At 38.4% G+C, this 15382-nt stretch overlaps 1 protein-coding gene across 1 annotated transcript in view; it reads left to right on the forward strand.

Annotated features, from left to right (window-relative positions):
* Positions 1-15382, forward strand: part of LOC106059552 (uncharacterized) — a 74715-nt gene that overhangs the window by 43855 nt on the left and 15478 nt on the right. Inside the window, exon 3 of the mRNA XM_056009176.1 lies at positions 5292-5387. Coding sequence (XP_055865151.1) covers positions 5292-5387 — 96 coding nt within the window. The remainder of the gene's footprint in view (positions 1-5291; positions 5388-15382) is intronic.

The raw sequence follows: 15382 nt of genomic DNA on the forward strand, positions 1-15382 counted from the left end.
TTCTAAGTTCTATAAAGATAACATTTGGTATCGTTGGTTTGCCATACTCTGTATCTATTGACATTACCCTTTAAGTTTTATCCACGAGGTGTCGTAGGTGGACGGTGATGAGGATATATTGCTAGATGTGAGCTCGTAGATGTAAGTTCTACTAAAAAGAAACATGAAAAACAACAACTTAAAAAACACTTTTTTTTTTCATCGTTCTGTCTTCTGTATAAATGTCTATCAATCTCTTCGTCTATTTAACCTCTTCGTCTATTTAACCTCCGATTCTAGAGGATAGAAAACAAACTACAAATAATGAGATAATGTAACAGTTGATTTAATCAATTGAATTCACCCAGAACGTCTTGATAAGTTGATAGAAATTGATGAAGAATACAAACAGAAAAGTAAACTTACTGTTATGAATTTGATCTAAATCTAAATCTACATTCAAACGAGTTTTAGAGAGTTCTTTACTAACTAGCAATAGCAAAATCTAAACACAGATATACCATATAGACATTATTAAAAAAAAATGAATTCCTTAACGGATAATGATAAGGGAATTTAATTTCACTCTCGTGAATCCTAATCCTGATAGGAGAGTGATTAAAAGCTCACTTGCGTAACATTCTTCAAAAGGCCTTCAATGGGAAGTTTTACCGTTATTTTAATATCATTTGAATAATAATAAATAAACATAGAGGTATGAAAAAATGTCCGTACATAACAGCGAAACAAAAAGATAAGATGTTAGAATACAACAAAACAATAAGTTATGATGCAAGAACCCAACAACCAAACAATAAGATTAAATGTCAGGAGACAACAACCAAACTATAAGATACAATGACTGAACCCAATTACGTAACAACTAGAACACAGCAACCCAATATTCCAATTTCTCTGATAGCAACGGTAAATTTAGATATTTGCATTTAATGAAACTATTTTTTATCTGGCCACCTTTCTTAGAGCGAGTGTAGGGGTTATGTGAGTTTTGACGTCGGTGTGTGACGCGAAATAAAAGAGCGCTTGTTTGCGTGCGTGCTGTCAGTTACCTAGAGTGAGAACCCATAAAAATGTCCCACAGGGACGACTAAATGACATGTAATTGCGCCACGGTAATAGTGAACAGTGTCACCAGAATGTCAACTAACTAGGCTGTCGTCTGCTCGGCGCTGACCTTTTACAGTGGAGTGAGAAGATTTGAACAAAAGTTTGATCGTTTCCCGGGCAGTATAGAATCTGTAGATTTTTATTGGCATGCCAGATTGCATGGGAATTTAAATACGAATGAAGTAAATAGCAATCTTGTTTCTGTTGTGCTTGAGCGAGCTTCAAGTCTATGAGGTAGTGACAACTACAATGTCTCAGTCCTGGTTTACTTTTGGAAGGGTGAGAGTGCTGCAGTGTTGGCTATAAGAAATGCTTCCAACGCATTTTGTTTCTTTCTAATGAATCCAAAACGAATAGCAGCGGAGCAGTATGACAAGATCTCAGTACAGACAAGTGAAACAAATAAGATAAGATTCATTTGTATTTGTATTTTTTTTTTTTTTGGCACATCGGATCAATTTGAGGCCATGTCGTGCCCGTACATTAAAACCATGAGTTCCTAGTAAAATATAATCACACTTTCTACTGGAGCACGCAATACTCGGAAACAGATCTAGGCTATTTATGATTGGCTCAAATATTCTCAAATGTTTTCATATGAACAATCAGGACATTCACATGTTCTATTCTACATCTCTTCCTTTGTCCCCATGTTCTTCATAAGAAATCAGTTATTTCCATAAGCTCAAGTCAAGAACTAGTCATTTTGTATCTGAATATCTTGGCTAACAGACTACATGCAACATCGACAATGTCTTTGAAATAGTTGCGGGAGAGGAAGACATGGTTAGCTGAAGCCTCGATTGACATAACCAGGCTAGCTCGTGTGTGTGTGTCGTAACACACTGTCCTTAGATCAAGTTTGCCTCGCTACCTTTGTACTTATTGTTTTACAATCTCTCTCTCTCTCTCTCTCTTCCCTCCCTCCCTCTTTGACCCACAACCCCCTCATAAAACAGTAATGTCTTTCAGAGAATATATATATATATATATATATATATATATATATATATATATGTATATTATATATTATATTGTGTGTGAGAGAGAGAGAGAGAGAGTTATAAGTTTGTAACATCCTATATCGACTGTACTCAACTCACTAAGATTGATTCCCAGTACTTCATTGCCAGTACTACATTCAGTGTACTTCATTTATTTTACATCATTGATCATTCTTTGTACTTCATATTATATACTGTTCTTCATTCATAGACTTTATTTACTGTATTTCATTTACTATACTTCATTTAGTGTACTTAATATACAGTACTCCATTCACCATTCTTTACTTACAATGTACTTCATTCACTGTACTTCATTTACTGTACTACATTCACCGTACTGTATTTCATTACATGTACTACATTCACTGTATCGTCGCTCTCCCCCCCCCTCCCCATGTGCTTCAAAGAATGTTACACCTAAGGAGATCTCTTTTCTTATCTACGTGACATCACTTCAGCTTCCACGCACCTTCCCTCCCCCACCTCTGTACACGTGAATGATAGACCTATCTATAATGAGGTCAATCAAAGTGTCAACTGCTAACTTCTTTCTACTTTTGTCTGTGTAAAGTTCATGTAAAAATGACAAAAATAGTTTCGAAATATTCAGGAACATGTGAAAGTTTTCCTTTTCACCATCAAGATTTCCTTCCTCTTTCCGCTTGTCACTGGTAACGCTTGTCAATGGTAACGCTTGTCAATGGTAACGCTTATAAATGGTAACGCTTGTCAATGGTAACGCTTCTGAATGGTAAGGCTTCTGAATGGTAAGGCTTCTGAATAGTAACGCTTGTTAATGGTAACGCTTGTTAATGGTAACGCTTGTCAATGGTAACGCTTGTTTGGTAATGGTTGTTAATGGTAACGCTTGTCGATGGTAACGCTTCTGAATGATAACGCTTGTTAATGGTAATCGATACAGAGAAATAGAATACTTTAAAGGTGTGAGAGAGGAAACAAAAAGATTTGGGTGAATAATAATTAGGCGAAGTGTAAGAAAGACTGGAAGAAGACTTGATCCCACCTAAGAAAAAAAGGTTGTGACACCTATGACAATATATGCTAGACAACAGCATATGGATGGCATTTCTAACAGTCTAGTAGCGGCAGTCGATTTAAAGTGAAATAGAGTTAACAGAATGGTGGAAAAGTGGAAGTGATTGGTTGAATGCAGTTAACCTCTGACGTGAAATACGCCTGTTTAATGACGTCTGTTTAATGACGTCTGTTTAATGACGTCTGTTTAATGACGTCTGTTTAATGACGTCTGTTTAACGTCCTACGTTTATTCTAATTAACGCTGAAATACATCTAGTCTTCATTTCGATTGATCGCTGAAGACTTGTGGCATGAGCTCAAACCAGATATAAAATACTGTGAATTTGCATATATTGTTATTGTTGTTATTGGCTTATATTGTTATTGTTGCTATTTGCAATAAGGCTTCCACAGCATCGTGAGTGAAAAACTTTATTTTATGTGCTAATAAATATGTTACAGTTTTTTATGTGTACAAAGCAAGAACAAATTGACAATAAAACCATATAGAGCCACAGTTTAACCTGGCATAGTCAAGTACAAAAAAAAAAGTCTCCTAACCGAAATATCAGTAGCTTTCAAAACTGTCAACAAAAGTCTGTATTCTATATAAAAGAGAAACATTCTATTGAGTTTCTAAAAGAAACATCCATTTGAACGTAACCATTAAAGACACAAACAGTGGGGCGAATTATATTTCTTTTCATTTAGTTTACAAGGGGAGTAACAAGGACCAAACTCAAGTACACAGACCCTTTCACAAAGCAGTTACCTCCACCTCGATGATTGTGAGAAAGTTTTTGTTTCATAAATTTCAACGGAGTCCAAAGTTTGGCCTTCAGACTTTGAATGGAACAAACTAACAGAGAAGTTCTTTTCAAAATCCATTACCCCTCCCGACAATCTGCGGTCGTCTGCTGAATTAATCTTATCGCTTCCGAGTCAAAAGTCGAGTTTGTGACGCGGGTTGTCTACGGACTAGTGTTAGAGTTCAGACCCCGACGGGAAACCGATAAACCATTGGATTTACTAGTTTACACTTACGAGCGAATTTGTAAATTTGGGGGGTTTATATGTTTCCCAAGATTTGACTTTGAAATCCCGGCCATATTGGTGTACACTATAACTTTTCTACTAGGTATCTCGAAACAATGGAAAGCGACATTAGCAAATGTAGTAGTGACTAAGAAGAAAGACCTACACGAAAAGCGTGGTTTAAGGGAGGTTACATACAATGACCTACAGAGAAGCCTGGTGTAAAGGAGGGTACATGCAAAGCCATCCATCACACAACGACTGCCATCAATGGCTAATTGGGAAATGATCGCTGTTCCTCTATCTGGACTAAGCGAGTCGTCGACCATCTTGGCGTGACCGTGTTGAGAGAACACCTAGTCGCATGGACACCCCACATATGTATGTGGGGGGGGGGGAAACTCTCTTGCTTCTTGGCAGGTCTGATTAATTCCCGCCCTGTGTGGTGTGTGTGTGCCAAGTTACGCCATCTGGGAAATAAATGGACCGGTCATCGTGGTCACTACTCTGTCGTCTGCTGGGCGTATGACACGAGTCCGTGACATGGCAGTCTGTCACCGTCCGTAGATCTGAGTGTGTAGGTTTATGTATGCGCGTGTGTGTGTGTTGAGATTTGTAGTGCTGTAGACAAAGAGAGTCTAGCTCACAATGCACCAGCGAAACACAAAGGAAGCTCCAAATAAAACCTTTTGTTTTGTACATCTTAAGACTAGTTCAACTTGTTTGCTATCTTTTCTCCAGATTAGTACGGTTAGTACAGTAACAACCAAACATTCACATATGTAACAAAAAACAAAAAAAACAAACCCAAACATTCAGAAAAAAACAAAACAAAAAAAAAAAAAACAACATTCACATATGTAAAAACAAAACAACTAAACATTTCCTTATTGCGTTTCTATGTTAATTCTAAATATAGTACATACAATGAATGGGTAAGTGAGGGGGAGAGTGAGTGAAAAGGGTAGGGAGGGAGTAAATGAGGAACTATTATAATAAGTGAGGGTCGAAAGGAGTGTGTGAGGGTAGGAGTGAAGGAAGAGGTAGACAAATCGTAAAACATAAACATTAATGACAATCATATTTGTTTATCCATCTTGCCAGAGTTCCAAGCCAATCATGGAGAAGAGAAGAAGAGCCCGGATAAATGCCAGCCTGGGTGAGCTGAAAGGTCTGCTGCAAGAAGCTATCAAACGAGAGGTCAGTCAAATGTCTTTTTCCATTTTTAACGTTTATTCTTTAGGAAATTATTTAGACTTTTTTTTTAAAAAGAAGTTTGTTTTATGTTTACGAATTTCCTCTGAGAACAAGAAACTATACAAAGTTATTTAAAGTGATTGAGAGTTTTAAGCGAAAAAAAAAAAAAAAGAATTCCAAAATGAAACACTTCTATTTAAGTTACAAGCCCGTAGGGACATGAGTCACACATACACACACACACATACCCAAAAATATTTCTTATTCTGAATTAATGCAATTTACTTTTTTTTTTAAATAAATACTCAGTATAAGTAGGTCTACTAGGCTCGTGGATGGCTGCCTGGTCGTGCGGTTTGCGCGTTGGGCTGTAGTTTGGATTATCGATGGTCCGGGTTCAAAACCCTGCCCGCTCCCATCCCCCGTCATCCTGCGGGAGGTTTGGACTAGGAAGTAAACTATCTTCAACTCTGAAGGAACATCCGAAACATGTAAAACTGTTTGCAAACAAGCATTTTACAAACAAATTATAGGCATAAAAAATTATCATATTAACTGTATAAAAGAGTGAAACAAAAATCTCATTCATATTGTTATTGTGTTCATATATGTATTCTAAATATCCAAATATCCTTAGATATTGAAACGGAGCACCGTGTAACATAAGGTAGACTATACAAATTAGAATAAAATGTCCCAATTAAATTGAAGATTGTTCCGTGTGGTATTGAAAACAAAATCGCTATGTCTCTATAACACTTAACAATTCTATGTTTTAAAAGGAGTATGTTCGCTATAGTTCAGTGAACACTGCGACATAACTAAGGAATTATCAGCAATGAATTCTTGGCTCGGTTGCCTGCCCTTGTTTTGATAATTTATCTTTAAATAAAGTATTTATTTTAAATTAATATATATTTGTGTTTATCACGCACTTCCTTGTTTGTGTTTTGTAGCGTTTTGGTTATTTGTTCTTTTGTTTGCGTTTGTCAAGTTTAATAAATGGTTTCAAAGCTATTTTAATATAAAATTATTGATTAAGTAACTGTTATGCTCCTGTTACATTAAGGGCAATAATGTTATTAGTAACGTTAAGATGAAGACAGTTTATCCACAGCTAATTAAAGCGTGTGAATGAAGGGATAAATTAAGTTAGAGGTTGAGGAAATGGATTATCTTTTTGAAATCTTGAGATTGCAAGATTAATATGAAAAAATCCACTCATAAAAGTCTCTGTGGTAGTGGAGTGGTTGAGTAGCATGGTTGCCTGACGAATAGACTGAAGAGACAAACCACCATGAAAAATTGAATTGTCAATTCAGATGTTCTCTAGAAAGTAACATTAATGAAAGAAATATCAATGGCAGTAACATCAATGGAAGAAACATCCATACCTACTAGTCCAAACCACCTACAGGGCAGCAGAGATCACTGCAACTAGAGTTTATCCCCCAACCTGGCAGACATGTTTGTAGTGCGATAACATTTCTTTGTAATAACTAGTCATCACTGCTCTCCTTGTGCACAATCATTGACGAATCCACACAATCTTCTGTTACTTCCAATGCTCCAGGCGATCTTGTTACCTCCTATGCACCGCACAATCTTCTGTTACCCCCGATGCACTACACAATCTTCTTTCTGTTACCCCCGATGCACTACACAATCTTCTTTCTGTTACCCCCGATGCACTACGCAATCTTCTGTTACCCCCGATGCACTACACAATCTTCTGTTACCCCGGATGCACCACACAATCTTCTGTTACCCCCGATGCACTACACAATCTTCTTTCTGTTACCTCCGATGCACTACACAATCTTCTGTTACCTCCGATGCACTACACAATCTTCTTTCTGTTACCTCCGATGCACTACACAATCTTCTGTTACCCCCGATGCACTACACAATCCTCTTTCTGTTACCTCCGATGCACTACACAATCTTCTTTCTGTTACCCCCGATGCACCACACAATCTTCTTTCTGTTACCCCCGATGCACCACACAATCTTCTTTCTGTTACCCCCGATGCACTACACAATCTTCTTTCTGTTACCCCGATGCACTACACAATCTTCTTTCTGTTACCCCCGATGCACTACACAATCTTCTTTCTGTTACCCTCGATGCACCACACAATCTTCTGTTACCCCGATGCACCACACAATCTTCTGTTACCCCTGATGCACTACACAATCTTCTTTCTGTTACCCTCGATGCACCACACAATCTTCTGTTACCCCGATGCACCACACAATCTTCTGTTACCCCCGATGCACTACACAATCTTCTTTCTGTTACCCCCGATGCACTACACAATCTTCTGTTACCCCCGATGTACTACACAATCGTCTGTTACCCCCGATGTACTGCACAATCTTCTGTTACCCCCGATGTACTACACAATCTTCTGTAACCCCCAATGTACTACACAATCTTCTGTTACCCCCGATGCAACACACAATCTTCTTTTACCCCCGATGTACTACACAATCTTCTGTTACCCCCGATGTACTGCACAATCTTCTGTTACCCCCGATGTACTACACAATCTTCTGTTACCCCCGATGCACTACACAATCTTCTGTTACCCCCGATGTACTGCACAATCTTCTGTTACCCCCGATGCACCACACAATCTTCTTTTACCCCCGATGTACTACACAATCTTTTGTTACCCTCGATGCACTACACAATCTTTTGTTACCCCCGATGCACTACACAATCTTCTGTTACCCCCGATGTACTACACAATCTTTTGTTACCCTCGATGCACTACACAATCTTCTGTTACCCCCGATGCACTACACAATCTTCTGTTACCCCCGATGTACTACACAATCTTCTGTTACCCCCGATGTACTACACAATCTTCTGTTACCTCCGATGCACTACTTACTTGGACCTGAAATGTGTATCCCCCAAAAAGTGAAAGTTGATGTAGGCCTAGACTAAATAGAAAGTGATAGAGATGACATGGTTGGTTGAAGTTGTAAGGGAAGGCATTGAAGGAGAACATAGGACGCAGTCACATAAACCCAAATCAAACACTTTCAATGGACAAGTCCTAATGCTGAGCTGTGGAGAGATGAACAGAGTTTAGCTTTGATAAAAACAACACGTAATTAGTGTGGATAAAAATAAGTCACATCTTGATTTGAAATGGAAATCTCACTTCAAAGGAAGCCATTTAGACAGAATCTCTACCCCCTACCCCCCACCCCCGTATTCCTTTTCTATATTTCATTCTCACTTGTTCCCTGTATTTGTGTATTTATGTCTACCTCTTTCATTTTTAACTCAGATTTCTCGATTTCCCTGTCTCTCTTTTCATGTTTCTCTTCTTTGTAATTCCCTGTTTCTTTGTCTGCGCCTATCTTTCTCCGACCCCACCTGGATGTCTATTTTTTTCCTCTCTGTAATCTCAAAGAAAAGAAGCAAGCGTATCTGCAGCAGACCCAACTTACCCATTCATGTATGTAGCCGGCTTTTTCCAGCGAGGATTGGACTCCATAGTCCTCCTCGAGATTGGACTCCATAGTCCTCCTCGAGTTTGGATTCCATAGTCCTCTTTGAGATTGGACTCCATAATCCTCCTTGAGATTGGACTCCATAGTCCTCCTTGAGATTGGACTCCATAGTCCTCCTCGAGTTCATAGAAAATGAGAAATGTGCTCATCTTCGACTGTGAAGGATAAACTAAAATCTCAACGTGTTGTTTGAAAGTTAAACTCTCAGCCAAACATTTGTTCAGATCCTCACTTGTAATCCGACTTGTTTTTATATTTCTATCAATCGAGAGATTCTTAGATATTGTCTAACTTAAAAAAAAAGATTCATAAGGTCTTCAGAGCGCACTGCATCTCCATGACCGAGGAGAAAGATTTCTCGTAGCGGACGTAGGCCGGTAGCTGTTTCTCTCTAATCCTGTCTGAAGACTTCTCAACATAAGATTAATACCGGGTCGGGTCATACCGTTATGCGTAGAGAGAATTTCACTCTTCCAGGTCGCTGCCATTATTTAAGGGACCTGAGGCCGCGCACTACGGGGGAATCTCGCCAACAATATGTAGGGTTCAGGGCGGCACCTACGACAAGGAGGACACGGTGGGGCACTAACGCGTTTCTCAACAGTCTCACAAAGGAGATGGGGGCGTAAGAGGCCGAAAACATTATTTGTTGCTCTTCCAGTTAGCTGCCACAAACGATGACATGAATGCAACATGAGAGAGTGTAGATGACATTATGGAGCACACACAAAAATACCTCGAGGTCCAGAAGTTCATTAAAATTGTAGTTTTGACTTTGATACCTTGACTTTTTGTTTTCAGTAGCGAGCTTACATCACGTAAAGAAGAGTTCATGTCCTGGTACTAACGGAAATATTTCTATCCTTTGAGAGACTTTGAGCGATAATGCAGTCTAGGTCACCAATATGACCTGGAGAATCTGTGTACAGAATGTTTACCTCCATATTACATCAACAAATAAAGAACTTGACCTACTTAATGTTCTAGGTGTAAAGTGACCTACTCGATTTTTTACTCTTAATCAGTGGCCTACTGAGAAAAAAAAAGGGGGGGGGGATGAGGCAGCCGCACCAGGCGCAGAAGTCTAGTGGGCGCCAAAAATAGATATTTAAAAAAACCTACATAAATATTTCTTTCTTTCTCTACGTTCATTAACGTAGTGTACTTTATCTACGCTCCTTGAGTTGCTTTCTGGTGACTGTTCTTAGGCCAATGTGTACACTATTTGGAGATCTTGAGGCCCCCGGACGCCTTGCAACATCGGTACTTCAATGCTTTGAACAAATGGGACAGTTTATTGACTGCTTAGAAAAACTGTCAATCTTGAATGAATCCCTTTCTTAAATATTTGTTCTTCACCTGTGTCTAAAAACTGCTAAACAGTTCCCCAGGAACCTTGCATGCAAGACAGGAAGCCGTAACGAAGATTTACACTTCACATCTCGAGGCTCTGGTCCATGAAGCCACCACGAAAAGAAAAAAGGATGCACTAGAATGGCTTTTTGTAATTGTTTGTCCTTTGTGGGGAACACTGTACCAAGAGCGCCTCGTATCTATGGTCGTATTGTCTACGGTGCCATGTAGATCTATTACCTTCGTGCAGACCCGTCCGTTACGTTCAGCTGGCTGTGTAATTGACCGTGTGCACATTTCTGATGTGCACTTCTGTCGATGGTGTCTTGTATCAATGCCAGTCGGTGTAATTGAACACGACAACCTGTCCCAGTGTATCAAGTCTTGAACATCGCTTTAGACAGTCTCAAACCTGGAACGGGAATGGGGCGACAAGAAATGGTGTTAAATACAAGATGAATAATCTAGTTCAACACTGACAGAGAAGAGAAGAAAGCGATAGAAAGAGAGGCAGAGAGAGAATGAGAGAAATAAACACACACACACACACACATATATATATATATATATATATAGGGAAAGCGATAGAAAAGGAGAAAGATGTAGAGACATTGATTGAACACGGAGAGAGAGAAAGAGAGAGAGAGACGTTTCACATAGCCGTCCAATGTCTATATGTTTACTGTTTCCTATTTTACTTGATGTCCATTCAAATTTCAATACGCAGAACTATTTTCTTGAACACACAAAGAGATTTGACACTATCTGGAATTTGAACTAATTTGTGACTATCTCTATACAGTACGAAACATCTTATTCATTGAGCTAAGATTTGGGTTGTCCGTCACGCGATTAGCTAGTAGTTTTATCAATGTTTTACCAACTATTTGCCAGTAGTTCCCCCGAAAAGATGACATTAAAAAATCTAGCAAATGCTGTCAAGTCCCAGAGACCAGTATTCACTAATTGAATGACTAAAGTTGTGGGTGGCAGGCGACTGCTATTGGCAGACCACACAGCGGGTTGTTATTGACAGAGGGATTAGGAGCCGATAGTAGAGACATAGTGTGACAATGGAGCTACCAGATAAGTACCTATAATTGCGTGGCGTATGGTTGTGGAGAGAAAACGACAAATTAACTATAGTTCAGAATAGCTAAGCTTAACTACCTTTCAAGCGCCACCTCTCTTCAGTCATATGTTAAACACATGTTAAACACACGTTAAACGCATGTTAACATGACATTCAGTTGGATGCTACATTTAAAAAACAACAACATCTGTCCCTGAATTTTAAGGCATATTTTTATTAAATGTAACATTAATTGTCCGCCTGTTAGATCCTGGAGTATAATGAAGTCTCAGATTCTATAATAAGTCAAGAACCATTAAATGTCATTTGTTGCAGTCATGTACTTTAAGGATAGATATTTTTGTTGGCTAGTACTTTATTTGCCCACACATTCTTATGCATATCTCCAGAGGCCGTATTTGCAAGCGAATCTACTAAATATGCTACATCTTACTTGAGCGATCAGCAGTACAGAATACAAAATAGAAAAAATAAAAAGAAGGGGACATACTGTGTATTTTTTTTTTAATTAAATTTCCACCTTGGTACATGTAGATGATTTTAGTTGTTTGTCTTGATGTTTGGTATGAGCTGCATGTTAGTGTTCTGTCTTCTTATTAAGTGTAGTTGTATCCATTAGTTTGGATCAGTCATGCATTTAAACAGGGGCGTAACTAGGGATTTGGGGGCCCGGGGGGATTGACCTCTTTGGGGGCCCCTTGCATTTTGACATTCGACATATGACATGGAATAATGTACGCAAAAATATATAAGCCCCAAATCAAATTGGTTCAGTATATCAGTAAACTTAACAAAAAGTAATCAAGACTATTTTAATGAATAAAAGCTTTGTTTATTAGTTAAATAATGCACAAGTGACAAATCTCAATTGATATCGCTTCACGTCGTGCATTCTGTGCAGCAAAGACATCTATAACATCAACTACATCGATACTTTCTAGTATTTGTGACTTCACTGACATTAAAGCCATGATAAGCCTTTCTTGTGTCATTGTGCTCCTGAGATAGCTTTTGATGAACTTGAGCTTTGAGAATGATCTCTCACATGACGTAATGGAAGTGGCCTGAGTTAGCAGTATTCGGAGGAGGTTGCAAAGTTTGAGCACACGTAATTACCATATGAAGCCTGTTTCCTCAATATGTCTATTGGTGATTGTATTACTGGTTTGTTGATGAAAAGTGCTCGTGCATCAATGACATCATACAAACAGGAAAAGTAGCACAGTTTGTCATAAGCGGGTCTTCATCTAACAGGTGTCTTGGTTCAAGAAGAAACCCAAAGGTATCAATTTTCTTTCCAGCCTTTGGAATCTGCCCTTCATCTCCATATGAAATCTGTCCAGCACTTCTGTCGCAACACGTTTGAATTGCAGTTCTATTGACAGTCCTACATTAGAACTCAACTTCCCCTCAAGTCTTTTCTTTTTTCTATAGCTTGTATATAGCGTTACTTTCATGCTTATAGCATGCTCAGAGCGCTTTGGTCCAATCTAGGAGTTGGTTTTCCGTTCTGCCTTTAGTAAACGCAACTCTGCCCGAGTCGGGTGTCGAATCTCGAGTCCCCTTCTAGGTAGCCAAGACAAGCCAAGTTCAAGCGCACTTAGCCTCTCGACCACGCTTCCCACAGGGACTACAGGGAATCCATAGTATTCACTACCTTCTTTTGCTTTTTTGAGGGATTGGGTTTTTGTCAGTTTCTCATCATTTTGCAGAAAGCATGAAAGGGTACTAATTTCTTTAGCAGCTTTCCATATATGCAGTCCAGACTTTTGTAGTTTCTTCCGAACTATATTAATTGGGAGCAAGAGCTTTGACCAGAATTCAAGATAGGCAAAAAAGTCTTAATTTTCCACTGCATGAAGAAGATTCTGTCCTAATATTATATGGTACTACGTCATTGTTGGTTGTTTATGTTTTGTGCGCAAGCAAAAGGATTCAGAGCATACAAAAGTGGGAAAGATCCATATCTCGTTATGCTCGAGTATAGAAATACTCCGATAAGTGGACTGCCGTATTCACAATCACAACTGCTGACGAGTAGAAGACTCAGGGAATCATTCGAACTGATCCCAAACTATTGAAACCATCGGTAGTTGAAAATGCAGAGACATTACTCAACGAACGACAGATGAAAAGCAAAGTGAAATACTATGCAAAAGCAAGACTACCTAAAGATTATTCTGTCGGAGAGTTCGTCTAGGACAGTCTAGGTCAAACATGGCAGAAAGAAGTTGTCATAAAAAACATTCAGCACCCAGATCTTACATCATAAAGACAAACGGAAAAACATACAGAAGAAATCAACGCTTTTTGAATAAGAGTTTCGATGAAGACATCTCTGGGTACTATGATACCGATGGAGACAATGAACTGCAAACTGTTGGAACAAACGAAACAGACAGTTATAGACCAACGTCTAGAGAACTTGTTGTGCCAGTCAAGACAACCAGAAGTGGACGAATTGTTGAAGTTCCTACTAGACAGGGCCGGCCTTAGGCCACTGCAGCCTATGCGGTCTCAGTGGGCCCCGCGCTTTCATAGGAGACGCGCTAATTCTAAGTGTACATTATTAAATTAAACCATTATAACGTATATAAAATAACAGGGTTTTCGTGACCTCCTGATTTTCCAGGGCCTCCAGGAAATCTCATGAAAAGGCAAAATATACGATAAAGTCCTGAACTTTTTTTTAATTTATTCAAATCTCCTTAAGAATAGACGAAATTGACATTTTGGGGTGCCAATAAATAAAAAGTGGCATTGCGAGCTTTCATTTGATAAAAATTTATTGCAAAGACGAAAGTAGGCCTATTTTCTAATTCAAAAAAAATAATATTGACATTATGCTCATCCCTACCCAGACTAGGCCCCGCGCGATCAGTTTTGCATAGGGCCCCCAAATGGTAGATATCACTCTTAAGAACTTTAAAAGGAAGGATGTGATAATAACTTCAAAAGGAAGGATATGCTAATATTATATGATATTACGTTATTGTTTGTTGTTTATGTTTTGTGCGAAAGCAAAAGGATTAGATGGAAATAAAAATAGAGTTTCCATTGGATTGATGAAAGATGAATAGAGGGGTAATAACTCGAGTGTGAAGTTTAATTCTGAAATTATAGACGCCAAACCCGAATAATGGACTATTCTTGCATTATTAAGAATAACTTTTGGATCTGTTATACTCGATTCTGTAAATTTTGCTTCAAGGTTAATTAGTGTAGCCATAAAATACTCGCCATTTAGATCTATTATTAGTAAAGGTAACAAGATACCTGGAATTCGCTGTTTATCATGCAGTTTTATTCGTGGCAACAAAGTTTAAAATGTAAAACTAACTTTAAAAAAAACTTTAATCTCTGTGGGAAAAAATATTTTTAAAATGTCAACAAAGTCAACGTACTGATAGACCTAGATCTAGGTTTAGTCTTTGTGATAAATTTTTAATCCATAAATGTTGAAAAAAAAGACACCCGTTGACACTATTTGTCAATCAAATATATTAATTTATGTATTTACAAATAAATTTCGGACACCCATTTGGGGGCCCCCCACCTAGGGGGGCCCGGGGGGATTTTAAATTTCTCCCCCCCTCCCCCCCTTAGTTACGCCACTGCATTTAAATATGTAGTAGACCTACAAGAACAACAATAAATGTGTGCGATTAATAATATTTTTACCAACTGTTTTTGTTTAGCGCGATTTCCTGCTTTTAGCTTTCTCAATAGGCTATGATCTTATCACTTGTCTGGACCAGTTGGAAAGAGATGGGGGAAGAAAGAAGAGGGTATCTGGGTGATCGCTTTTTAAGACATATGTATATATATATATATATATATATATATATATATATATATATATATATATATATATATATATTGTAATGTACTAGTTTAGAGAGTAGGTTAGTTTTGTCAGACAAATATATTGTGTATAGTTTTAGCGACGGTAAAAGTAATGACGTAGTAAGACAGACTAATGACGTAGTAGACTGAGGCGAACGAGAGACCAACATGGCGT

This window comes from Biomphalaria glabrata, chromosome 13, assembly GCF_947242115.1.
Source record: "Biomphalaria glabrata chromosome 13, xgBioGlab47.1, whole genome shotgun sequence".
NCBI classification, from domain to species: Eukaryota; Metazoa; Mollusca; class Gastropoda; family Planorbidae; genus Biomphalaria; species Biomphalaria glabrata.